The 26,945-nt window shown below is 44.7% G+C and overlaps 1 protein-coding gene across 1 annotated transcript; it reads left to right on the top strand.

Moving 5' to 3' along the window:
- On the top strand, positions 1–26,008 carry ATP6V0A4 (ATPase H+ transporting V0 subunit a4). The gene is made up of 21 exons (XM_059471914.1): positions 1–151; positions 2,271–2,482; positions 2,941–3,019; positions 3,819–3,913; positions 4,961–5,086; positions 5,470–5,564; positions 6,327–6,453; positions 6,942–7,024; positions 11,703–11,796; positions 12,349–12,561; positions 12,836–12,986; positions 13,735–13,874; positions 14,141–14,298; positions 14,721–14,814; positions 17,232–17,350; positions 18,368–18,584; positions 20,160–20,267; positions 22,176–22,310; positions 23,280–23,397; positions 24,423–24,594; positions 25,634–26,008. Exons 2-21 carry the CDS (start codon positions 2,366–2,368, stop codon positions 25,725–25,727), a joined length of 2,535 nt encoding a protein of 844 aa, XP_059327897.1. The 5' UTR covers positions 1–151; positions 2,271–2,365; the 3' UTR covers positions 25,728–26,008.
- The last annotated feature ends 937 nt before the right edge of the window (positions 26,009–26,945 follow it).

The following is a 26,945-nucleotide window of genomic DNA, read 5'->3' as shown; positions in this document are numbered from 1 at the left end:
GGCCAGGGTTGCCGTCCCCTCCCGGCAGAGCCGCTGCAGAGCCCTGCTGTCACTGTCACTGCAGAGCCCTGCTGTCACTGTCACCTGCGCACGGACACCGGGAGAGACGGGGACAGAGAGGGCGGACGGAAAGGAGCGTGGTGGCTGACCGGTAAACTCGTGGTGGCTGACAGGTAAACCTGTGATGGGTGACAGACAGGTAAACCTGTGGTGGCTCACAGGTACACCCGTGGTGGCTCACAGGTAAACCCGTGGTAGCTGATAGGTAAACCTGTGGTGGCTCACAGGTAAGCCTGTGATGGACGACAGGTACACCTGTGGTGGCTCACAGGTACACCCGTGGTGGCTCACAGGTACACCTGTGGTAGCTGATAGTTAAACCTGTGGTGGCTCACAGGTAAACCTGTGATGGATGACAGGTAAACCTGCGGTGGCTGGCAGACAGGTACACCCATGGTGGCTCACAGTTAAACCCCGGTGACACCTTCTGCACCCTCTGCCCTGCCCAGACCCGGAGCGCTTTCATGCATTTCAATGGAAAAAGCAGCAGGGGGGGAAATGTGAGGGTTTTCTCATTTAACTGTTCTTCTGCCAGAACAAAAAGTGAGAGTAGGGAAGGAGGAAGGTGATTTTGACAGAAGTATTGCTGGCCAGCAGGTGCTTTTGGGCAAGCCTCCTGCATATGTAGGAATAACTGAAAGGCTGAGAGCTCTGCCTTCCTCAGAGTAGGTGTTTCTTTCATTCATGAAAGTGAGCTTTTGGAGATTTCCCTGACAGATTACCAAGGAAGAGTAGAACCCTGGCTTTGGATGGTTTAAGCAGTTTAAGATATTTCTAAATGTTTCATTTGAGTTTTGTTCTATTATTTCTAAGGATTTAGCACTTTTTTTTAAAGGGAAGCTATCTGCATGTTTAGAAATACAAACTGCTTTAGATCACAGTTTCTTCACACTTTTCAGTCTAAAGAAATTAGGGTTGGACACTTTGATGGTATCTTAAACTTTTTTATTTACTTACCACAGATTTACTTTGCGTGAGTAGTGAGTCTCTTGCAGCTTTTGTCTTTTCTCCTGTGAAAGATACACTTTGCTGGAAAATGTCCAACCAAATTTAAAATGTATATACTCAATTAAGTTGGCACAGGATGTTTTCTTTTAACAAGCTATTAGTTATCATATATTGTATTTTCAGCATCCTAAATTTTCAAGTGAACGGGTACAGAGAGTAGGAGAATTCCTAGAACATTTGAGCAAATACAGACCTGTGACTATCATGCTCCTGTTAAATAAGTCTTTAAGACCTTGAAATGCTTCTCTTAAATATAAGATTAATCTTTTTGTATATTATAAAGAGAATTCATAGAATCCACAATTTATTTTTTAAAATGCTGAAATATAAGGTTCATAGAGACAGAAGGGGTTAAAGACAATTGACTTGCTACCCTTGTCAACAAGTAGAAGTGAGGTTATGCAGGGATTTTGTTTTGCTATTTATAAAACATACACTTGCTGCAAAATTAAATGCATGCAAGAAGTGTATCTACTTGCATGTCTTTCTCTGGAAAAAGATAATTACTGTGTTTGTGCATGCTGATCAGTTAATTTTATGTGAGAACAACTAAAGACAATTTCTATGTTGAGGTTATTCAAAGTAACTAATAATAAGCATAGAGATGATGGGAAATTTTATGCAATGCATGCTATTTCATGTATCTCATTTCGAAAACAATCCTTTATGGGGAAAAAGTTCTGAAATCCTAAAGGTTGTTGTAATTTAAAGAAAATAGTCTGCTCTTCTCCCCACATCCATATGACATGCTCCAGATGGGTTTGCAATGTTCACACTATCAATGATAGTGAAAGAAAACCAGTCAGGCCTCTTTCACTTGTCTAATTGCAAGGTGAAATCATTGGGGTTTGTTGCTTTGGGGTTTTTTTGTCTGTGTGTTTAAAGCAAAGAGAAATTGGGTTATTTCCAATCACAGCATCCGACACCAAATTACAGTGCCTGAGCACAGTGGTCTGGAGTGCTCAGGTGCAGCAGGGGACAGGGTAGGGAATTTGCTAATTATTTGTCACAGGAGACTGGTGACTGTCCCCTTTCCCTGTGGCACACACATTCCTTGGCATCTCTCACTGCTCTGGTGGGATGAAGCCTCGGGTGGGTTCAGGGAGGCTCTTAGGAGGGGAAGAAACCCTTTTGGGGGATGTGATGGGCAGCACTGGGTTATCTGCCAGCACTTTGACTCAGTGACCCCGATGTTCCTGCAGAGCTTGGCACCTTCTTGCACCTGCCTGGGCAAGGAAGAGAGTGCTGCTGCCACGAGGAGTCCCAGGGCCTCCCAGGCCAGAGGAGAGTGGGCAGGATGGCCTCCATCTTCCGGAGTGAGGAGATGAGCCTGAGGCAGCTCTTCCTGCAGGTGGAGGCTGCCTACTGCTGCGTGGCTGAGCTGGGGGAGCTGGGGCTGGTCCAGTTCAGAGATGTGAGTAGTGCCTGGCTGGCATGCTGAGCTGTTGGAGAGGTGCCCCAGGGTGTGCTTGTCCCTCCCTCAAAGCACTTGGGAAAGATGCACCTGTAGGGAGGCCAAAAAGTCCATGGTGAGAGCGGGATTTCCCAAGGCTGATCTGAAACCCAAACATCATACCAAGACCCACCCGTCCCTGAGTCCCCACCCTTGTGCCTTCTGCACAACCTTAGAGCCACCCTTTGCATCATCAGGACCCAGAAGTGTTTCCATGAAGGCCCCTCTGTGACTCTTGTTGTGGGCAAGGCCACCAGGTCCATAAGTAACCCAACAGGATTTCCCTGCCAGCAGGACCCTCTCACACCCAGTGGTGCTTGCCGTCTGCACCAAAGGCACTTGTTCTCTGCTAATGTTCAAAAATGAGCACAGCACTGTGCAGCCTTCAGCCCCAGGCTTGTTTTCCCTCCTGTTTTTAGCTGAATGTGAATGTCAACAGCTTCCAGAGAAAGTTTGTGAATGAAGTGAGAAGGTGCGAATCCTTGGAGAGAATCCTGCGTGAGTAAACGCTTGTCAGATGCAATCGGCTTCCTGCCAGCTGGTGATGTGGGATTTGTTTCTTTAAGTGCTCTCACACTGGGGAGCAGAATTAGTGGCAAAATGGTGATGTTTTCATCTGAGCCCCTGGAAATGTTTTCCATGCGTCAGCTAATTACCACTTCACCCCATATGGGCAATAAATTTTTGCCCTTGTTTTGAAAATGGTTAACTGAACTTAAACCTGTTAATTAGCTTTTATAAAATCACAAGATAAATCTGGGGCTGGTCCAGATAACCTCCTACACCAGTGCACCAGGTGTTGGCACACACTTCTTCTGGCCAAGGGCTTCAGCCTTGGGATAAGTCCTTAAAAAGCAAGCAGCAGAGCTTGTGATACCCACTGTCTTGTGGATGTGTGTCCTGGGAGCTTTACACTCTCCCCATGGTGCCCACTGTACCCATGGTGGCAGCACCTGGCATTGTTGGCCTAGCAGTGGAACCTGAGCTTTCTGTGTGCCTTGCTCACTGCCCCAAATAAAGGGGGCCATGGTGGCCTCTTGTGCCAGGGCTGAGGGCTGCCCATGTGGGAATGGGCACTGTGACTTCAGAGGAATCAGCACCTCCACTGAGAAAGGAGGCTGAGGGTGTTAATTCCTTGGTGGCTGTGTCTATGCACTGGGATGATGACACTCATGTATCAGTTAATCTTGTCACAGCTCCACAGGATGCCTTGGTCCTGGCTGAGCAACAAGCTGGTGACCAGGATGATGCACTAGGGATGATTCTGTGTTGAGAGTTCTGTGCCCTTTCCTTGCAGGTTTTCTGGAAAATGAGATGGAAGATAATGTTGAGATAGTCAAAGGAGAAAAGTACCCAGAGACACCCCTGCCTCGGGAGATGATTGATATGGAGGTACAGAATTTGGAGTGGAGCCAGGAGAGGGAAGGGTAGTGCACAGCAAGGGTTGTCAGTGTGATGTGCTCAGTAGAACCCTCCATGTGAGGAAGAGTCTGGTGCCTGAGGCTGCCATAACTCTCCCTGACCCAGGAGAGGCTCCCCAGGTTGCTGCCTCAGCACTTAGGCTGAGGCTGGTCCTGCTGCCTGTTCCTAAAGGAGCCCAGTCTTTTTACCATGCCCTGTGAAACATCCCTCTGGTTCCCCATATTAATGAAAAAGTATTGCTTTCACAGAATGCCTCTTCATCAATAGGAGAGAATAAAAAGGGTTTGGTGTGAGAGAATAGGAAGGGTTTCGTGTTTTACCAAGAGACCTGATGTTGGAACCCACTTCACTGCATAAGAATCCCAGGACTGCCTGTCCTGCTGGGAGTGTGGTTGTGATGCTGGGGCCTGACACAAACACTTGGGCCTGGCTTTTGGATGTGCAAGGGATGGTTTATTCCAGCCCAGCTGGTAGCAGGGCTAGAATAAAGCTTGTCATTACTGACAGGGTAATTTTAAAATGCTGCATATGAAGGTGAACTAGATAGGAAAATCAAGCTTTCCAAGGGCTTCAGCTTCACAAGCAATTTGGTTTCCTGGTGTATTCCCAGCCCCATATCATCACCTAATTTTTGACCTATGATAATGAACCTAAACCAATGTAGGTTGCTTTTGTCGTCAGTACAATGACAGCCAGTCAGTCTGGGGTGTGAGATGTCTGTGAGGAACCACAGGGATACCCAGCCAGGCTGAGACACCTACACCACACACACACCTGTGCTTGGGTCAGGGGCATCAGAACTCCAATGCCAGAAGAGGACAATACATCCATCAGGGAATGTTTGCAATCAAAAAGTGTTTATCGAACTATTTGTTGAATATTTCTGTATTCTTCCTTGAAAAAAAAACAAAAAACAAAAAAAACAACCAAAACTGTTGTTTGAGATTTGGTATCAGCTTGGGAAAGAGCCACTGATCTGCTTCAGAGTTTTTCTGGATGTGCTTGGACCCTAAACAGACAGTGCTGGAGAAACTTGAAGCTGAGCTGCTGGAAGCCAACCAGAACCAGCAAACATTGAAGCAGAACTTCCTTGAGCTGACAGAGCTCAAACATCTGCTGAAGAAAACCCAGGATTTCTTCGAGGTGAGAGGCCTCTTTGCTCTTCCAACAGAGATGTGGAAAGTTCTTTAAAGTACTTGCACTTTGATTTGGTGTTTGTTGCTTTTAGAGGTCTTTACCACAAGCCAAGATGAGGTTTGCAAAAACACCTCAGTCACTTTGGGGCCTGCATTGCTTTGTGAGTCAGTGGGGCTCAAAAACTTAGCTCACAGATCTCTTTGAAAATAGCATTAATGCTTTTCCATTGCTAATATATAGCTTACTTTTATTAGTTTTCCTTTGGTCTTATCTCCATGAAAATCTCCATGGAAAGCTACCTTTGGGGAAAAGTTTTTAAGAGAAAAATGTGAAAATAGTTTTCAAACTGGCAATGCTGAAGAGTGTTTTGTAAAACTGATGTTTTCCAGGCAGAAACCAATCTGCCAGATGATTTCTTTAGTGAAGACACATCTGGACTGCTGGAGCTGAGAAGCACTCCTGCTGCTGCAGCTGCCAAGCTGGGGTGGGTATTGGTGATGGTCTCCAGCCTGGCCAGACTTCCCACCTGTGCTGCATTGCTGTGACACTGGCACAGCTTCCTTCAGCGTCTTAGCAGAGGGTGCCCACCAGCCTCCTCTGCACAGCTGTTTCATGAAGATAAGAGAGTGACTGTCCTCAGAAACTGTCATCAAAACTATGGTCAGGTTATGGGTCAGTGGGACAAATGGACTTCTGCTTCCAGGCCACCAATTCCCAGTGATCCCTTAGTCAGTATTGACTGAAAATTGCTATCTTAAGGCACCTCACCCATGGCTTCTGGACTCAGGCATCTGGTCCTCATGGATGGATGTCTAACCACAGAAAAAGCCATGCTATTGCACTGGGCTGCAGTCTGATGCTTTCTCAGAAAAGGAAAACAGGAGAGTAAAGATAAACCAACACTTCAAAATTTCTACCTCCTGCCTCTGCCATTAAGACACTCTCATTTTTGTGACCTCAGTCATCTCTCCATTCTTCCATTTCTAGCCAGAATTTTCTCTTCACCTTCACCTGTTGATCTAGGAAAGTTGTTTTGTTTTTTTTTTTAAAGAAAGAGCCATAGAATAAAGTCAGTAGCTTGAGATAAAAGCCAGGCTTGAGCAGGAAAGGTTTTCCTAGAAGTGCCTGCAGCAGAGCCCTGGCTAGCATAGACTAGAAAACAAGGGCTTGTGAAATCACGTGTGCTACAGGTTCTAAAAGGCATTGTAATGGGCTTGTAATTAATTTATCTTGTAACTCTGCTCAGATTCACAGCAGGGGTAATAAAGAGGGAAAGGATGATCCCTTTTGAGCGTTTACTGTGGCGAGCCTGCAGGGGAAACATTTACCTGAGGTACACAGAAATGGACACCCCCATGGAGGACCCTGTGACAGTAGGTACCAACCTGGTTGTGCTTTCCTTTGCCCTGTGTCTGAGGGCAGCCCATAGGGCAAGTGTGGGACAGTTTGAGGATGGGACAAGTTTCTCTGACATTGCTTTCCCCTTTTGCTGCTGTTGAGGTGGTTTCCTTTTCCTGATGCGCACAAGGCCTCACAGGGCACCTGTATTACAGGGACCACCGTGGAGGTGGACTGTGGCTGTCCCCACCTGGAATTAGCCATGGAGGGTCAGTTCCCCTTGGTGTCTTTGGGGTTCACCCCATTCCTCAGTGGAACTCTGTCCCCTTTGCTCCTTCCCCCATATCCCAGAGCTGCTGCCCAGGCCTGTTTCCTGAAAGAGCATCTGGGGAAAACACTGCTGATGGGAAACTGGGGATAGGGGATAAAAGCAACCAGTGGAGAGGATGCCAACAAAAAAGATGCTAACTTTTCTGCACTGGACTTTGGGTGTGTTAAATTCTGCTTGAATTGTGTGTTGCAGAGAGAAGAGGTGAAGAAGAATGTGTTCATTATCTTCTATCAAGGAGAGCAGCTTAAACAGAAAATCAAGAAGATTTGTGATGGGTAAGGAAGGCCTGTGGGCAAGCCACAATGTCTCCCCTAGAGGTGGTTACTAGCAGTCTGGTCTGGCTGAATTTGGAGCTAGATTTCAGATCTCCAGCTGTCAGCTCTGCAACCAGCCTCCCTTCCCCTCCTCAGCTCTGCTGCTCCTAATCATGAAAGACATCCATCACCTTGGCACTTGGAACTAGAGATCCTACATTTTCTAAGGTGGCATACAGCTCTTGGGAGCTTCAGCTGCTAGGTTTTTTACTTGGAGCATCTAAAAAGGGATTCTTTTAAAAATACCCAGCACTCTTCCCCTGAAAATCAGGGTCCCTAACTTGAGGACTGGAAACATGGTAATACTCAGCTTGCTCTCAAGCCTTCCTGCATTTCTTCATAGAAAGATGATGCTGTAGTTTATTCAACTCTTTCTCAAAGCCTTTGAGCAATATCTGTGTAATCAGAGACAGAGCCCAGGAGAGAAATGAAAGCTTCATACAACCTGACTTGTTTCCACCCTGTTAAGCATCTTGAAAAGATAATTCAGGTTGAATATTTTGTTACTCTTTCATAACACTGATGACCAATGAGCTTTGTTGCAGTGTAAATCAGATTTGATGAGAGGATCTGTCTGCTGTCACCAAGCCCATTTCAGGTACAGCTCCTCAGCCAGGCAAGGCCAGCCAAAAGCCTGCAGGGAGAGGCTGAGCAATTCCTCTTCCCTGACATCTGCGCTCAGGGCAGGCCTTTCCTTACATCCTGCCTTTCATCAGAATAAAAGTAGGTAGATCTTTCATCCAGCTGGCATGACTGACTTCAGTCCCAAGAAGTGACAGAACCCTGGGGTCTGTTAGCAATTCCTGCATTGCAAATGGGGCCCTCCAAGGTACCTTCTATGAGCAGTGCAGGGCAAGGACCATCCAGAGGGAAATTCAGCCCTCCTGAGGTGGCATCTCTCTGTGAAGCAGTCATGGACATGAGGGAAGGCTCCCTGCTCTCATCACTGATTTCTGATCCAGTAGCTCAGACATATAGGGAGTTGTACCATAGCCATTGTGCAGGATCAGACTGCTGCTGCCGGTGACCTTTGAGTTTTCAGCAAGCCTCATTCTCTTTCTGGATTAAAATTTCCTGCCTATAATAGAATCATAGAACAATTTGAGTTGAAATGAATTTTAAAGATCATTTCAACGACCCTGCCATAGGCAGGGACACCTTCCACTATCCCAGATTGCTCAAAGCCCCATCCAGCCTGGCCTTGAACACTGCCAAGGATGGGGCATCCCATGTTCTCTGTGGCACCCTGTGCCAGTGCCTCACCACCCTCACAGTAAAGAGCTTCTTCTAATATTCAGCCTCAGCCTACTCCCAGTTTAAAGCCATTCCCCTTATGTCCTGTCACTACCTGCCCTTGTAAAAGGTCCCTCTCCAGCTTTCTTTAGGTACTGGGAGGCCTCTTTAGGTACTGGAAGGTGTGGTAATGTCTCCCTGGAGCCTTTCCTTCTCCAGGCTGAACAACCCCAATTTTCTCAGCCTTTCCACATAGCAGAGGTGCTTCATCCCTCTGAGCGTCTTCCTGGCCCTTCTTTGGACTTGCTTCATCAGACCCATGTGTCTTTTATGTCTCATTTCTTTGCCTGCTCTTTAAATGCTCTTCAGACCCCTTCTCCCCTTCTGCACGGGCAGTTGCTGGTGGGGAATGCTTTCCATTGGATTTTTCCCTGTGCCTTGCAAGTCACCAGGGCATACATTTAGAATTGGCTGGGGTTGCCCATAGAGTGCTGCAAGATCTCCATTTTGGATGTAATTTTTTTTTCCCCTGCAGCATTTAAAATTCCCTGCAGTCAAAAGCCAAAGACTTTTTTTCCTGGGATGGAAGTAAAAGATCAAGCAATGCAATGCCTGTCAACATAGTCATTGTTGATGGACACCAAAATCCCCCAAATCATAGGCACAACCTTCTGCAGCTAAGGGTCAGGCAGTGCTGGAAATGTGAGCAGATCCCTCAGGGGATCAACCTCAGGATCCAACAGGGAGGTTGTGTATGCAAAGTTTCTAGGAGCTAGTGTTGCAGATGTGTGTGGTGGTAGGTTTGTAGGAAGGAACTTAGACTGGTTTCTCTCAGGCCCTTGTAACTGAAGGAAAATACACCTACCAAAGACATCCACAGAACACTCTTTGCAGTGCTAATGAAGTCATCTTTTATGTTCCTTCTTAATTTCAAATTTTTTGGTTGCTAATATTCCCAACTATTCGGATGTTTTCCTGTGTGGCAGATTTCTAAATGTATTAATCCTCTGGCCCTCCTTTTGTGCTGTGTGGTCCATCAGCCATCACTGGTACCCAGGCCAAGACACCTTAGTCTGGTCCACCTTAGTCTGGTCCACCTTTAATGCAGGCATGACTACACCTAAAGCAGATGGCAGTGTCGTTCCAGCCCCAGCAGGATATTTCTGCTTATCTCTAAGTCATCATTCATGACAAGTAAATATCCTGCAAAAATCATGGGACTGGTCTGAGCCAGCCTCCTGCAAGGCAGGCTAAGATTTGTTTGCAGAGCTGTGTGCCTCAGGTTACGCTTGTAGTCCCTGCTTGACTCTAATTGCTAACATTAGTCTGCCAATTTCATGAGCATTAAGTCCATGCACAAATTTATTAGTGAAAGGTGTAGAGGGAGCAGGAAGGAGGAAAACCTAAGAATTTTTCTTTGCCTCCTTTTCTTGTGGCTGCCTCAGTACTAATGTGAATACTAAGCTGAGTTTATCAATGTAAGGATTCCCTGCTGAATTCTCCTGGAGCTTTCAGAGATGTCTGTGCCATTAGGGCAAAGCTGATACTCAGTATGCAAAATGGCTGTTAAAAGATCAAAGCAGCACTGCTGCAGTAACGTTATTGGGAATGGGGGAACTGTACAGCATGGAGGAATAGGCTTTCAAGTTTGATTAAAAATCCTTATTAAAGATGAACTAAGAGCTGTGAAGAATAAGAAGATGGAAATAATTAGGTAGGGTGAATAACCTTTGGAAATGAATACCAGGTGTTGAGTGAGGAGAAATTCAATTCTGGAAAGGGAAGTTTAGCTGAAGAGCACGTGCTGTCATTACACACAGCTCTGGGCTGATCTCTAGGAAACTGCAGCACGTTCTGTTCAATTTGCAACTGTACTCACTTGTATGTGTGCTGGAACTGATTTTGTAGAGCAGGTGGTAAAATATCCTGTGCTCAAACAGAGGCTGGGGAATGATGCTTATCTGTACACAGAGCCTGTACATTTTTGTCTCTTTAACAGGGATAGAACCCTATGACCCTGTTACATCTTTTAATTCATCTCATGTGCAGAAAGCCAGCCCTTCAGCAACCCTTACTCAGCATATCCACGGCAGGATGGTGGAAATGTGTTGCCTTAGGTCAGGGGCAGGAGATCTCTGCTCTGCAAAGAGGAAGGATCTCTTCCTGCAGATCTGATGGGCAGTATCAAAGTGGCAGGGGTGGCACATGCACTAGTTATCACTGAACAAGCCAAGAAGTAACAAAAAGGAGGGATGTCTGCTATTTTAGTTACTGCAGCACCTCAGCTCAGCCCAGGCTTACAGGCAGAGAGCAGCAGCAGTGCACCCTGTGGCCACTAAGGTCCTGGGGGGAGCTCCTTGTGCCCACTGTTGTGCATGAAGAGTACTCTGGGACTTGCTTTGCAGGCAGGACAGGTAGCTGCATGCTTCTCAGAGAGACATGCAACTCATTTCTAATTGTCTGTGCTGGGATCATGTGGTGTCCAGCACTGCAGTGTGCTGTGCTGGTGGAAGCACCTTTGCACCAGAGTGACCTGCAGCTGTGCTAGAGAAGGTCGAGTTCTGTGCTATAGCTGAAGCAGTACCTGTGTGGAGCTAAGACTTTCACTCATGTTAGAATCCCACTTTAGTCCTTCTTATACCACACTAAACCAAACCACTGAGTCTTCCAAACAGAATCTTGGGGGTAAGCTTATAAAAGCTTTCATACTGGTTATCTAAGCTGATGTAACAGACACGCTCTCAGGTGTTTAAAACCATTCCATTGTTCCCAAGGTGTCTAGGCAAACAGGTGGACCAGAAGCATACAGCCATTCTATTTTATCCTGAAAATACCGTCCTTTTGTTTGTTTGCTTGCTTGCTTGTTTGTTTTTGCAGGGTTATTTACTTTATGCAGCCTGCCCGCACAAAGGGCCTTTGCTTGCAGTGCAGCAGTAGCTCAGCTGCCTTCTCCCAGTGCCTGCAGGACGGTACTGCAGACAGGCACATGGTACTTTTCCAACCTTGGTGCAACAGGGACATCTGTTGGCTACTGTGTTAGCGAGGCTGCCTTTGCCAGGGTGCGTTTTCCTTGAGTCTCAATTCAGGCAGCTTGTGGACAGAAGGGAGGTGTCTACATGACCTCTGTATGACATCAGGTCCTTGTATCACCTCAGACAAGGAGAGTTTTTCAGCTAGAGCAGGTGAGGGGATCCTTATTCTCATCAAGGGATAAAGGTACCTATTTGCACCTTTCTGCGAGACCAGGTGCAACTTTGTGGTATGTGAATATACTGCTGGGTCCGGAATGAAGTCCAGTGTCCCTGCCTTTGAGCTGAGAGTACAGAGGAAAAAAAACTCAGTCAGGTTTTATATAAAATTTACATTAAATAACAGGTATTTTTCAATTCTCTCTTACTGAGGCTAGATTTCGTGCCACAGTCTACCCTTGTCCGGAGTCTGCCACTGAGCGCCGAGAAATGCTTGATGGAGTCAACACAAGAATTGAGGATTTAAACACAGTGAGTAGCAGTGGCTTCACTGAAGACTGAATCCTACAAGTGGGCCCTGCCCAGATATTTGTCCTGTCTGAAACCATGTTGCAGATCACACAGGTTGTCCTCCCAATGCCATATATCATTATCTCCATCGTTCACTTATGCAGCAGCACTGCAGTGGCCACATGATGCATGCAGGTCCCAAGACCATGAACTGTAGTTCTACTCATGGGTGTGATATTCCCCAGGTTTGTGGCACAGAGCTGCCTGCAGGAGAGCATGTGGTGAGATGTGGCCAGTCTGTAAGGGAGAAGAGCCAATCCCACTGCTAAGTAACCCCCAGTGGTCTCCTCTACACTTAGAGTGACTCAGGACCATGCAGGGAGAGTTCTTGGTGAGTAGCACTGTGCAGCTGGTGTTGAGTGATCCTGTGTCCACACCTGCAGATGCTGCTCTCCAGGATACCCCACACATTCATGCAAATAGTTCCTTTCCATCAACCCTCTCCAATTAACTGAGTAGCTCCTGCCCCCTGTGCTTCCCTGTCTTGAGTGTTGCCCTATGTTGTGCTTAAAGGTGATAACACAAACCGAGTCCCACCGCCAACGACTGCTGCATGAGGCAGCAGCCAACCTGTGGGCCTGGGGGATCAAGGTGAAGAAAATCAAGGCCATCTACCACATCCTGAATTGCTGCAACATTGATGTCACCCAGCAGTGTGTTATTGCAGAGATCTGGTTCCCAGTGGCTGATGCTGACCGGATAAAAAGAGCTCTCCATCAAGGAATGGTAAGAGAGGAACAGTTTTGGGTGCTTGAAGCTCTCACCCACACTGAATGGTTTATATGTTGAGCATATGTTCAGACAGGTCTGGTACTATAATGTGGAGCTCCTTTTTCTAAGTTGAGGTTGTCCCATTGTCGTTTGACCTTTCATTTTTTGACAGAGCTTAAGGTCAGCATTAAATGTTAGCAAGTTTGTGACAGGCCCTTGAGCCAGAAGTGGTGTTGTGGGGCCAGTTCTTCTATCCACTCTGTGTCTGTCCTTGTCACTGGGTTTGCAGGAACGCAGTGGCTCCACGATTGCCCCCATCCTCACTGCCATACACACCAAGATGTCACCACCCACCTTCAACAGGACCAACAAGTTCACAGCTGGGTTTCAGAACATCGTGGATGCATATGGTGTGGGCAACTACAGGGAGATGAACCCAGGTGAACCCAGCTACTTATATCTGGTTTGCATGAGCCAAACTAAAGCCTTTGAGCTTTCTCACTATCCTAAAAAACGTACTCGCTGCTGATTGAGAAATCTGAACCATATCGGAACTGTTTGGTGTTTAGGCATGGATTTTCTCAGGCAAAGAATTTGGCTGTTGGTCTTCAATGAATGATTGTGATGGAAATAAGGAATTATACAAATATAGGATGGAGAACAAATGGTGAGGTAGCTGGTCTGAGGAAAAGAACTAAGCTTCTCAGGAAAAATGTAAGTTGAGCTCACTGTGTTGAGGCAAAGAAGGCCAAAAGGACCTGAAAAAAGTTTGAAACAATAGTAGAGAATTTCAGACCACTGAGAATTAATGGAAACCTAGAAATGGGGGCCTATGTGAAAGGGTGAGATTAACTCAGATTGTTGAGGCGGAGCAGGTTGAGAAGCATGATAGTAACCTTCAAATACATTTTTGTGCTGCAAGACAGAATTCAGTTGTCTACTCATGGTGTTTATTATGGTGAGGTAAGAAGCAAAGGATAAAACTGCAAGGAAGGTACAGGTCATACAACTGAACATTCTCTGTGATGCTAAAGCCAGTTCTGCACTAGATCTGACTGCCTGGTGTGTAGGGGAGGAACTGAGGAGGCCTTTTAGGGTAGCACCTGTAAGGAATGGCCTGCTGGGGTAGACTGTTTCTTTGATGAGGCCTTTTTGAGAGCTGAGCTTCTTGGCCTTTCTCTCCTGCAGCTCCCTACACCATCATTACCTTCCCCTTCTTGTTTGCGGTGATGTTTGGGGACTGTGGCCACGGCGCTGTCATGCTGGGCTTTGCACTCTGGATGGTCATTAATGAGAAGAGCCTTCTGGCCCAGAAAAGCACTAATGAGGTGAGTACCAGGGGTAGGCTCATCAGCCCCACTGGATAAAGGGGACATCCAGCCTCCCAAGGGCTGTGGATCTCCACAGGTTCAAAGATACCTGTGAGGCAGAGGTTTGGCAATTCTACTTACTCATACACCCAAGGGACCCAAAATTTCCTATGCATAATTGTATATACACAGACTAGTAAAATCATGTCTGCTGTTGGTTGAGGCCCACAGACTGATGGGCCTGCAGGTACTTTGGTCACTGGCACTGCCTTCTCCCCCTGCAGATCTGGAACACCTTTTTCAGCGGGCGCTACCTGATCCTGCTCATGGGCATATTCTCCATGTACACTGGCTTCATCTACAATGACTGCTTCTCCAAATCATTCAACTTCTTTGGTTCTTCCTGGCACATCATCCCCATGTTTAAAAATAACACTTGGAAGTAAGTGCTAAATGTAGGAAGGAAGTAAAACCACACCAAATGGAGCATGTAGGCTTGGAAAGAGAGACTGCCTGTGTGGATGCAGCCATGAATGAATCAGAGGTTTTGTCTGACACACACAGATGAACTCACTATTGAAATGGAAATGTAGAGTCCCCGGGAACACGCCTGTTTGTTCAGGCACTGATGTGCATAAAAATCTGCAGCTGTCCAGGACTGATGCATAGAGAATTATCAGTGTGAGGGAGGCTGCCATTGTGTGGGGCCCATTTGCATGCACACAAGTGCAGGATAACAGGTCACAGAAAGGCTGGAGTCAGCTACAGATATCCTGTGGTAGTCCTCAGCACACCTCACATAAATATACTGTGGGCTTTAATGGAGAGAGTAAGCTGCAAAGGTCATTCCCTTTTTTCTTGTAGTAAGGATGTGCTTCTAGAAAATGCAGTGCTGCAGTTGAATCCAGCAACCCCAGGAGTCTACTCTGGAAATCCATATCCATTTGGAATAGATCCGGTAATTAAATTAAATTGCTGTAAGATAATTTGTATTTCAATCCTTTTTCTGCATATCAGGTACATCAGTAGCTCCCTGCACTCTCTCCTGAAGCTGTGCTTTTCACTTCTTGCTCTTTGTTCCTTACATAATTGTTGTGGTTTAACCCCAGCCAGCAGCCAAGCCCCACCCTTGCTCACTCCCCCACCAGTGGGACCAGGGGGAGAAATGGAAGGGTGAAAGCTGGAAAACTCATGGGTGGAGATATAGACAGTCTAACAGGGAAAGCAAAAGCTGTGCACACAAGTAAAGAATTAAGTCATCTCCTCCATGGGCAGGCAGGAGCTGAGCCATCTCCAGGAGAGCAGGACCCCATCACATGTGATGGTGACTTGGGAGGACAAACACCATCGCTCCAAACATCCCTCCTTCCTCCCTCTTCCCTCCAGTTTATACACTGAGCATGATGCCATATGGTCTGGGATATTCCTTTGGTCATTTTGGGTCACCTGCTCTGTGTCTCCTCCCACCCTCCCGTGCTCCCCTCAGTTCCTCACCAGCCTCATGGAAAGCAGCAAAGGCCTTGGCTGTGTGTAAGCCCTGCTCAGCAATAACAAAAACATCTCCATACTATCTAACCTGTGTTTACAAATCAAAAATACACCCCCAAATCAGCCACCATGAAGAAAAATGTCTCTAACCCAGGCAAAATCAGCCCATTCCACCCCTTATTCCACACTATTTACATCATGCTCAGGTACCACACTATTCAATACAACTTCATTAACCACCACTCACCCCCCCAGTCATCAATCCTTCTGATGCTTTCCTTTAGCAATTAGCAATTGATATATTGCTAACAGCTCTGCACAGGCAGCAGCAAAATAGTAAACAGGAAGGAAGTTTGATTTTTCTGGAGAGTGGTCTTGTGCTACAGTTTCTTTTCTACTACAGATCTCCTGAGCACTGTTTCCTTACTTGAGTACTTAAGCCATTCCAGAGATTGCTCATGAGTTTGAAGGCAAACTTCCAAATTGCATGCAGTCTATTTGTTGCATGGAATGTGAAATAAATGGCAGTATTATTTAACTTAGCCACATTTTTTTCTCTGTGTCCTATTTCCCTTTTTCTTGTTGTTCTGTCTTTATCATGTATTGAAATGTACTTTTTCACATCAAGCTTTCCTGTTTCAATCTTCGTATTAGTCAAATAACCCCCATCCCTGCTGGTTACACTCTCCTTTCAATTGGTCACTCAAAGGAACTCTGTCCTCCCCTGGTTCTGAGAGACATTGACCTTGTAGTCATTTTTTTATAAACTCAGCTCTAAAGCTCTGCCTGGGATGTGGGCAGTCTGGTTCAGAAAATCATGTCAGAAGCAGCTGAGTTTTCTGCGTGTTGCCCTAATTTAGGTTGACCTAGACCTCTTCCAGCCTGGCTTCTCCCTGTTCAAGAGTGTAAAAGTCCTGACTGGGAGGGAAGAATGGCTGAACTAGTGCTGGAAGGAAAGGGGTGGATGGGAAGCACCAGCTTCCAGAAAATCTCTGAGATTATCTCTGTCATCTGCCCTGAAGGATGGATGGCTCTTTGCATTTTGCAAATCTTGATGGCATGACTGAGGTGTATCTTGGAAAAAAACTCACCCTGATATGGAGAAGCTAGACAGTCTCTTTGGTGTCCAGAGAAAAGGTAAAGCGTGTCAAACAAACATGCAAAAGCTAAGGTTTTACCCTCCAAATAACCCTCCTTTCTCTTCAGGTACTATACTTAGTGTCTGAAAACTGCTGTCCACTTACTGTCTCTGAGGACAGAAGACTTTGGGGTCTAGAAAGTTTGAGAAGAAAGGAGAAGCAACCCTGAAGCTCTGTAGCATACAAAAGACAGGACTGAGAAGGGATGTATGTCCTAACATAACAAAAAAGTCAGTGCAGAGAGGCAGGCAATTAGCAGATCTCCATGGCCAAAGAGTTGAAAAGAGTTTTTTCTGTTCAAGCAAAAAGTTTGAAAATGCTCTGTCCTCAGTGCTTCTCTGGTGAGGCTGGAACTAATTTTGGTTGCAGGAGGGATTTTCTCATGCCTTTCCACTTTTGCTAAAGATGGTGACTCAGCCTAAGGACAGGAAATGACACAGAAAATATTTAGGTTCTGCTACCAGCCTCTGCAGAGGTTTCTGGAGGACTGAAGCAAAGTCATAGGATCATTTTAAATCCTTGTTATTTCCTTTGTTAAACAAGTTTAATACTTTATACGTTTTTGATTAATACCTTGGCAGAGTGAAAAGTAATAAAAGAAACATCTAGATTTCTGTGCATTGCTACCCTCTTACTAGAGCTGGTAGGAGTAAATTGATGGTGCCAAAGCAACAACTTCCACAAAGCTTTTATTGATCAAACACCTGAAAATCTTGTTCTCTCTTTCTCCTTGTTCCTTTACCCAAAGATCTGGAATGTTGCAACAAACAAGCTGACTTTCCTGAACTCCTACAAAATGAAGATGTCAGTTGTCATAGGGATTGTGCACATGGTTTTTGGGGTGGTACTCAGTCTCTTCAACCACATGTAAGTTCATTTCAGCAGCCCTGTTCCTGCAGCAGCACACAAGTCCTCATCTCTAAACTGGTGTCCTTTATTGAGAGAAAGTCATATTTTGGAGTGATGATATGAACTTTGACCTTTCCCTGGTGTGGGTAGTAATGTCCCATACACTGGCTGACTCACACAATGTTTGATATACAGTGCTAAGTCCAAAGGACATAACATGCTCAATCCAAAGCCATAACATTGCAGGTATTTTCTTCAATAAACTCTCTTGTTAACTTACTTTCTAATATTCTGCAAAAATATTGAAACACACTAAATTAAAAAGATGTAGCACCTCCCACTATTGACAACTCTTCTCTTGAATGACAAGCTCTTTTGGCCTAAACCTAAACACACTGAAATCTTGCAGAGCATGTGCATTTTGCCTAGCTTAGCAGCTCTTGATCAGGATTTGTGGGTGTACTCATCTACATTTTGCAACAGCAAATAAAAAATGGTGTTAGAGTGCAGGGGCTGATACTATTGTGTTGAGAGACTCTCCAAAGCTGCAGTGTATATAGTGACCTTCAAGGGCAGAAAGTGTTCTATACCTTTCTTAGCATATAATAAATATATATAATTGTATACCTTTATATTATATATAAATGTGTATATTTATAGTATATATATTATGTTATCTATATATATATTATTTATTATACATAATTATATACCTTTCTTGGCATATAAGGTTCAACTTTGTGAATAAGACATTTTTTGAAAATTGTCTTTTACTTCAGTGTAATAATCTTTTGAGTTGCTGAGATACTGGTGGGTCAAGTATAAAAACCTGAAGATAATCAGTATAACAGAGCTTCTGTATTTAAACAATGGCTTTCACTGATAAAGCTTGTAATTATGGACTTCTTTCTTGGCTAGTGATAGTTGTAAATTTGTTAGGTTATTTTCCAAAAATAAAGTACTTCCATACTTGGGTGCAAACTTGTATTAATATCTAGTGTATTAACTCTAGTTTTCTTTCCTGATTCTTTCCAGCTACTTCAGGAAATACATAAACATTGTCCTTCAGTTCATTCCAGAGATGATTTTTATTATCTCTCTTTTTGGCTACCTGGTCTTCATGATTATTTTCAAATGGTGTCATTTTGATGTCTATTCATCCCAGAGTGCACCAAGCATCCTCATCCACTTTATCAACATGTTTCTGTTCAACTATGGTGACACTTCAAATGCTCCATTGTATGTGCATCAGGTATGGATCAAGCAGCCTGAATCCACTGTAGTTTTGTATTTGCAGTGGGTGTTGTGGAGAGTGGGCACAAAGATACAGGCTCAGAAGCTCAATCACAAGTGCCAGTCACAAAAGTAAAGTTTATTCTTCTGGTATTTGTGTTGGTCTTGTCAACAGGGAGAGGAAAGCAGCTATCAATCAGTGATGCAGAGGAAATCTCTTTCCTAGTGTCATTCTGACAAGAATAATGATGCAGTGGGAGATACTATTGGGGGGAAAAAATCAAAGTGTGACTAGAGATACAAAGCTGTGTATTGCAGGCATGCTGTCCTGCAATCTGGTCACAATGCTAGAGACATCTTCCTTTCTTCCTATAAGATAAGTTCCTGTTTCATCTTTGGAAAGCTTTAATACTTGACATTTTCACTTAGAAAAGTAGAAGTAGCTAGAGGATTTTCTGGCAGCTTTTTGTCAGAAATAACTCCTCTTGGGAGTTCACTTAAAACAAAAAAGGCAAGCAAAAAAATATCCCTCAAGAGGAAACTTGCTTTAAAGTCATCTCTATTTATATTCTCAGAACATGGAATTTTTTTCTTTGATTGATTTTACATCAGCAGCATCAATGAATAATCTGCAAGCAAGTGCTGCATCCAGCTACATGTGCACAGCCACATCTATACAGTTGCACACTGGGCACCCCAACATGAGCTCAATTTTAGGGACAGCTGGTGAGTCAGAACTAATAGAGAGCCCTGATCAGCTCCAAGAAACCATGTTGAGGATTCAGGAGAGTTTGGAAAAACACAGTCTTCCCATCCTTTAGATAAGACTGTGTTTTGTAACAACCCAAAGCTCTCCCAAGGTGTCAATTTTTTTCTTATATTCCTGTCCCCCTGCCCCACCAGGAACAGAATGTGACATCTGCCGGGGTAGTCTGAATGAAAATATTGCATGAGCCCAATCATGAGTTGATCAGACATCTGAGCCAGCTTTAAAAAAATGCAGAAGTTGTCATTTAAGGTTTTCTTTGTTTGTTTTGATGTTGCTGTTTTCTGAATGTACCAACAGTTTTGTCAGGACAGCAACAGGGGTGCCATACTGCAGTGTAAGAACACCTTATATTGTGGGGACAATCTGTTACCAAACCCAAGCTATGGGGATTAAATTCCTTGTGGAATTGCAGATGTGGAGTAAATCCAGGGCAAGACTTGAATGACTTGGCTCTTACTGCAGCCTTTCTACACTGATCAAAGCCAGGCAGCCTGACTGACTCACTCAGAGTTAGAACATTCACTTGGGACACTGAGTAACCATGTTCAAGTCAGTAGCATGAGATTTTGGTAAATTAACCCTTTTCAACATGAAAACCTTTTATCTCCAGGTCTCCAACTATCTCTAGATCAATGTGCTTTCTGGAGCCTTAAGCACTATACACACAAGCAGGGGATACACAGCCACATACAACAAATACAACAGGGAGTTGAGTTGTATTTGTTGTATTTAAAAAATTACCATTATATAGACGCAGCTTTCTAACCATAAACTTAGTTGGCTAAATGAAGTAAAGCAACTTTTTGCTCTTGTTTTGTGTTTTAGAAAGAAGTGCAGAGTTTCTTAGTCATATTTGCTCTGATTGCTGTTCCCTGGATGCTCCTCATTAAACCTTTCATCCTCCGAGCCAACCACCAGAAAGCACAGCGCATGGTAAGGGATGTGGGTCAGCTTGGGGGGATTCAGTACTGCAAAGACAAAGCTGGGGAGACAGACCCCAAAAACTCTTTGCAATGATGTAATTCTACATTTCTCTGAGCTCAGGTTTTCTCTGAGAATTTCCAAGCGTGCTTTATGCCACATATGCCCAGGACATGTGTACGGACATGTCTAAACCATCTAAACTAGAATCTGAGAACGGCTAAATTTGGAAGGGATCACTGGAGGTCATCTGGTCCAAACTCCCTGCTGAAACAGCATTACCTAGGGCTCATTACTCAGGTTTGTGTCCAGACAGCTTTTGAATATCTCCAGTGAAGGAAACATTTCCAAGGAAGCAGGAGCTTTGCTGACAAGGACGTACCCTATTTGTTCAGCTGACACCAAGCTCTTTCACCTGCTCTATCCAAAACCAGAGAAGATTCAGAAGATTGAAGTGCTCATGAAGGAAAGACAGGGAAAATACCTCAGTTGTCAGTCCACAATCTCCACTAACCATTAGTTTGCTCTCTGTAGAAATGGGGCACCTGTGAAAGTCCTGGCCACAGAGAGAGCAACAGTGCTTGAAGGAGAGGTTTGATTTAAAAGCTGTTGCCTGCTTTCTGGTAGTTCTTTCTTCCTTAAGTGATTGCCTTCACATTAACAGAGCCCTCCTTCCCATGGGCTCTGTGGTTTGCCCACAGCTTCCCTACACACAGCTGTGGCAGCTGCAGCTTCCCAGCTGATCATTAATTCTCTCCATTACTGCACTAACAGGACTTTACTTGTCAGTCAAGATTTACTTCTCTTTATAGTTAGAGTTAGTGGCTGGAGTACCATTTATAGGGCACAGATGTTTCCATTTGAAGAAAGAGATGCTGGTTTTGCTGCTTGACCTTTTCCAACCCAGTCACTTCTGACCTATAATTGAAAGCCAGGTCCCTGGGAGACCTTTTCAGCCCTGCCTCTGCACTGTAATTTCTTATTTTGTCATTCTTCTGGGATTTGGATGAAGGCTTGCCATGGCTGACTCCATCTCCTGCTTTTATGCCAGAAACATCTGACAGGTTTTCCCCACCTCCTATTGTGCCCCCATATTTCTATTCCTAATTTTCATATGTTAGCTGTCTGATCACATCCTCCATTCCCCTAGATTTATATGTTTGTAGCAGAGTCTGTTTTCTGTGCTGACATTCAGGTAAAGCAAAGATAAAGCTGGTGTGACAATCATTGCTACTGCACTAGGAAACAATATGTTGTCAGGAGACCTTTCCCATGAAACCTGCTGGAGGCTATAAAGGGTGACAAGGCAGAACCTGACAGAAGCCATGAGGTCTCTATTTAGTTATGCTGTATAATAGGACTATTAAATCAGGCTGTTCAGGCCTCTAGAAAAGTCCTGTAAATAATAATTGTAGAGAATTTGAAACAAGGTTTTTGCCAATTTAAAGCGAATCAAGAGCTTTGAATTTTATTTCTGCCTGTATCCAAGAACTGTGTGACCTTCATCAAGTCACATGATCCTCTCAGGCTTTGTTGCTCTTTTGCTTGACACTAATTCCTTTGATTTGCACCCATCTAATTGGGATCATCAGCCTTAAAAGTACCTCAGTTTTCTCATTAGCTAAAAGTGATGGGTCTTCTCATGGTGGGATCAAAGAATGCATTGTGACACTAGAAACTAGCTACAATGTAGTTGAAATCACTGGAAAATGTTCTAGGATGGAAAACATTTAGGTATTATTAGCCATTTGGTGGGAATGTTCAATTTCTGTTGTCCTTGATGACTGTTGTTGAAACTGTCTTCATGTTCATGATACAATCCTTCACTCATTACCCATCATGAGGTTATTGAGGGAGTTCTGTGCCATGGACTTCTTCATTTTGGTATCAACCAAGCATACTGCATTTTGTTTCTGAAAGCTCCATTCTCAAGCCATCTCAGGAAACTCAGGTGGTGAAAATGAGGTAGATGTCCCAGAGACCAATCATTCCAAGAAAGCTTCCCAGGGAGACCACAGTGGTGGCCATGGAGGACATGAGGGTGAGGATGAAGAGGTAAGAAACTTTGGACAGAAAATTATTCAGACAAACATAATAGTAGAAGACAAAAATCAAGCAGAAGACTTTTGCAGAGTTGCCAGGCCTTCTTTCTAACAAGATATCAACACATACTGTTGTAACAGTTTGTGTTTTCAAACAGAATAGGGTTTGAACTTTGATTGAATTAATTCCTCTAAACTTTTCCTTTGGTTTTGCCTGGTGGTGGCACACATTCTTGCAAGACTCAAGCTTTTACAAACCTCTGGGTTTTGCTTCCTCAGGGGTGGTTGTTCACTTCCACATTGCACCCAGAGAAGGTCAACTCTTTCCCAAGAGTCAGTGAACTTTCCTTCCTCTAAATTGCAAAGAAGCATTTAAAGTTGGCAGCCAGAATTGTTGACTAGGGAGAGAATCCTTCCTTTGGCAGATATTGTCAAGAGCTTCTACAGTAGGAAGCAACACAGGAGAAAGTGACAAAAATATTTGTAGCAGATGGGAGTATCAACAATATTGAGTGTGGATAGGACTGGCTGTTCCCAGTCACAGGGAATCTTCACAGATTTGCTTATTCATTATTATGCGATACAGTTATTCAGTGATATCTCCCAAAATGTGTATGCCCAAAGGCAGATAGTCTGAAAGCCCCTATTTTACATAAGAATTTCTGTCTCTATAAGAAATTGCAGAGATTGGCAGCAACTGGATTGACACTTAAGGATTTGAAATTGTAAGAGTGGAATGTGAGCTGTTCCCCAAACATCTAGTTTTCACTGGAATTGTATTTCCCCAGTGAGAATGTATGGGGAGATCATACAGAAGTGACACTTTTCAGAGCAGTTTCTTTTCCTGGGAAATACCTTTGTGTTGCTCAGGACATAGCAAGGAAAGGAGTAAGAAGAGCCTTTAGTGGAGTGTTTCTCTGCTAACCAGAAAGCCCTGAAATGAGAACTAATAAAACTTCTTTGGTTTTATATGTTGTTTCAGTTCAATTTTGGAGACATATTTGTCCACCAGGCTATCCACACCATTGAATACTGCCTTGGCTGCATCTCCAACACAGCCTCCTACCTACGACTCTGGGCGCTGAGCTTGGCCCATGCGCGTGAGTGATTGTCCTCCTTTAGCGTCCTCACCATGCTGGTCATGGCTTCTGCTGGTGTTTGACTATTCCTGCAAATTTCTTCATGAAATCCAAGCTTCTCCTTGTGGACATTTATGTGTGAGGATGTTTTGCTTCTGGTTAGATCACTCCAAGTGTTTCATGGTGGGCATCTCAGTTTTCAGAGGTGATCCCTGACAGCTCTGACTGCATTCACTGGCTGGGGCAGTTTCCTGCACTGCTCTTTAGTCACCCTTCTGAAATACTCCTCATGGTGTGTGCATGGTGGGAGGTGCAGCCCACTTGTCTAGTCCAGTCCATGGAGGTGAAGGCAGTATGGGAGCCATAGCTGCTTTTCCCAAGAAGCACTTGCTGTAGCCATAGGGTATGCAGATGAATGCCAAAATTACTTGAAACAGTAATTTTGATTCTGTTCAGCAAACAAGAAAGAAGAGGTCTGGCTCAAGAGCTTCTGGAATTTGTCATTTTCACTGGGATTTTTCCCAGAAACATTCAGTGGAACATCACATTCCATGAGAAATGTACAGCATTTCAATGTCTTTTGTCTTGGTTTGTGATAAAAACAGATGCTCAAATACTAGAAATTGCCTCAGGCTGGAACTTAGATTTTTCAATGTTTCTAATTTTTCTAAAATGCTTTTTATTAATATTGCTGTAATGCCTCTGGCTAGGGGTTGCACCTGCCCTAAAGAATTGTGCATACAAAAAAAGGAAAACAGAAAGGGGGTGGGGGGCAAGGAGGGGGGCTATGATGTGGCATGCCATGGATTGACAGGGCTGAGCTGTACTTCTTGGCACAGAAATGAGCTTAGTAAGAGTGGAGTGGAAGTTGATACATATTAGCTTTACAAGTAGAACAGATACCCAAATAAAATAAAGCAACTAAAAGCTTAGCTAAGGGCATACATATTCTACAAACTGGGAAAAGGGGGTGAGCTGGCAGACTGCATGCTATGTCTGTCTGTAGCTGCTGCTCAGCACTCTTTTCCTTTTATCTCCTTCTGCAGAGCTGTCAGAGGTCCTTTGGACCATGGTGATGCACAATGGGCTCAGCAGCAGCGGCTGGGCAGGCCTCATCGCCATCTTCATCATCTTCGCGGCATTCGCGGTGCTGACGGTGGCCATCCTGCTGGTCATGGAGGGGCTCTCGGCCTTCTTGCACGCCCTGCGTCTGCACTGGTACGGGCAGGGCTCCTCTGGAGCTTTTCCAGATCAGGCTGTGGGAGGGAACAAGGCTGTGGGAACAGCTGGGCACAGTGTCAGACATGCCGTGCCAGTGCTTTAGACCATTGGTTCTCTTTGGCAAATGAAGTGAGGGAGACTCTTCCAAAGGGAGCTCAGAGATCCCTGCTTTGACCTGCTCCCTGGAGCAACCTGCTTGTCCTCCTGCACCCGTGGTGGTTGTCAGCATGTGAGGCAAATGGCAACCTGCAGATCTTTCCCGGTAACCATGCAGAGCCACTGAGGCCTCTTTGACCTGCACAACAGGGCCCGAAGGCAGCACAGCCACACCACTGGCTGTGTATCCCACCCAAGGATCTAATAAGACAGCTGGCAAGGGCAGCAAGAGTTCAGCTGGGAGTGCAAAACCTGATGAAAACCTGGGTCTGTGCTTGTGTCATCAGCCCAAGCTGAGCTTCAGGCTGCTCAAGCTTTGTGGCAAACCAGCTCCAAGTTAGCCCCTGTTGGCCTTAACTGATCATCAGGGCAGGCAAGGAAAGTGATGGGGACCCACCATCAGACGTGAGCAAGACCAAGGTGACCAAACACCCTTCACCACCACCGTAACTCAGTGTTCTACCTGAGCCCCAAGCCGTGGCCTTTTTCACCATGTCCTAGCACAAATCATGAACACTGCCAAACCATGGTGCAGGTGCTTGTCATTGTGCAGGGAAGAGGAAGTGTCTGTCTCCCTCCAGTATAATTAGCAGGTGGTTATCCCAGCTCTCAGAGCTTCTAGAAGCAGGTTTACCAGGCAAGGTTCTGCTCATTGGCCTCATGATGACATTTCCAGTCTGGCTCCACAGAAAGTCAGAGCTGATGTGTGCCATGTTGCTCCCTGGGCTGCCTGTGTCTCACTGCTGCTCCCATAAAGGCCTACATTCGCAGCTTAGAGTCAGCAATTTTCTTGTGGCCTCACTTTTCCCATGGTTGCAGTATTTCAGCCTCTTGGTCCTGCCTACAGGCAATACTGATGCCTCCCTCTGCTCCTCCCTAGGGTGGAATTTCAGAACAAGTTCTACGTGGGAGCTGGGTACAAATTTTCTCCATTCTCCTTCAATCACATCATCAATGGCACTGCAGAAGAGTAAAACCAGTGCATCACTGTTTCCCTCCTCAGACCTGCCTCTGTTTCCTTGTGGTGGCTTACCCACAGAGTAGGATAGATGGGATGAAAGAGAATGGGGCATGGCCCTTGAAAGAAGAGCTGCAGATGAATATGTCCTAGCTGCATTCCAATATACTACTTTATCAGCTAAGAGATAACCTGTATCAGCTGGTCTGGCTGGAGCCTTGGCTAAGACTCCATTGATGTCTGCAAGTTCCTGGTCCTCAGCATTTGATGGGGTCAGCTGCCTACTGCTTGGTTGAAAAGAGGAGATGCAGCTTTGGAATTAAATTGGTTATTAACAATTGACTCACATGCGTTCTGCTCCATTTGCTGCCCTGTCGTTGTGGTATATTTCTTTCCAAGGAAAATATGTTTTGTGTGTGGTTGATCATATGATGTAATTAAGTCCCTTATAAGATTACAGCCCTTCATTTAGCACACAATGCAAACCATTTCAAAGACAGATCATATTGCAGACTTGCAATTTTCTACATGCTTTACTAGAACAACCCCCTTTTTATCTGATTTGCTCCAGGGCTTGACAGCATTGGATTATAGAAATGTACACACATCATCACTTAACAAAAGTGTTAGTTTTGAGCTGTGTAAACAAAAGTTTCCACATTGGCAGCCATTTTATTTATCTCGATTGACTTGTTTGTCACTGAAGATGCAAGATGTGCTGTATTTTTCAAGATGGGTTGTTAAAGCAGATTGTGCAGAAATGCTAATATCTAATGAACAGAAAGAAAAGTGGAATCAAAACAGTTGGCGTGAATTTGAAGTACTGATGTGCTGTGATCTTCTGAAATATTCATGAATTACTAATCCTTCAAACTGAATAATGTTAATCATAACAGGCTATGATTTTTTAACCCTGAAATATGTAAAGAAAACAGAGTACACCAAGGGATTTGAAGTGGACAGTGCTCCCTTCTAAGGTCTGTGACCAAACAAGCCCTTATTTTCAAAACTCCCTGCCTTGATGTCCAGCTCCACCAAAAAACCCACATGGGAGTGTTCCCAGCAGGACACACAGTGTTATACTCATCACAGGTTATGTTTTTGCAGTAGTCAGGCTTGAGAATCACCTCCAGCTACAGTGACAGGAGAGAAAATACAGCCTCAAGCCAAGCAGTAGTCCTAGTTTTTCCCTTGGGGCCTCAAGAAGCCATACCAACCTTTTCAACAGCTTGGG

This window comes from Ammospiza nelsoni, chromosome 5, assembly GCF_027579445.1.
Source record: "Ammospiza nelsoni isolate bAmmNel1 chromosome 5, bAmmNel1.pri, whole genome shotgun sequence".
Lineage (NCBI taxonomy): Eukaryota > Metazoa > Chordata > Aves > Passeriformes > Passerellidae > Ammospiza > Ammospiza nelsoni.
Note: the sequence above shows the minus strand (reverse complement) of the source record. Positions and strands in the feature narration are given on the sequence as shown.

Excerpts from the sequence above, each read along its gene's own strand:
- ATP6V0A4 (XM_059471914.1), top strand. The coding sequence starts at position 2,366 with ATGGCCTCCATCTTCCGGAGTGAGGAGATGAGCCTGAGGCAGCTCTTC. Across the intron at positions 3,020-3,818 it reads ATCCTTGGAGAGAATCCTGC|GTTTTCTGGAAAATGAGATG; the intron begins GTGAGTAAACGC and ends CTTTCCTTGCAG. Across the intron at positions 14,815-17,231 it reads ATCCATTTGGAATAGATCCG|ATCTGGAATGTTGCAACAAA; the intron begins GTAATTAAATTA and ends CTTTACCCAAAG.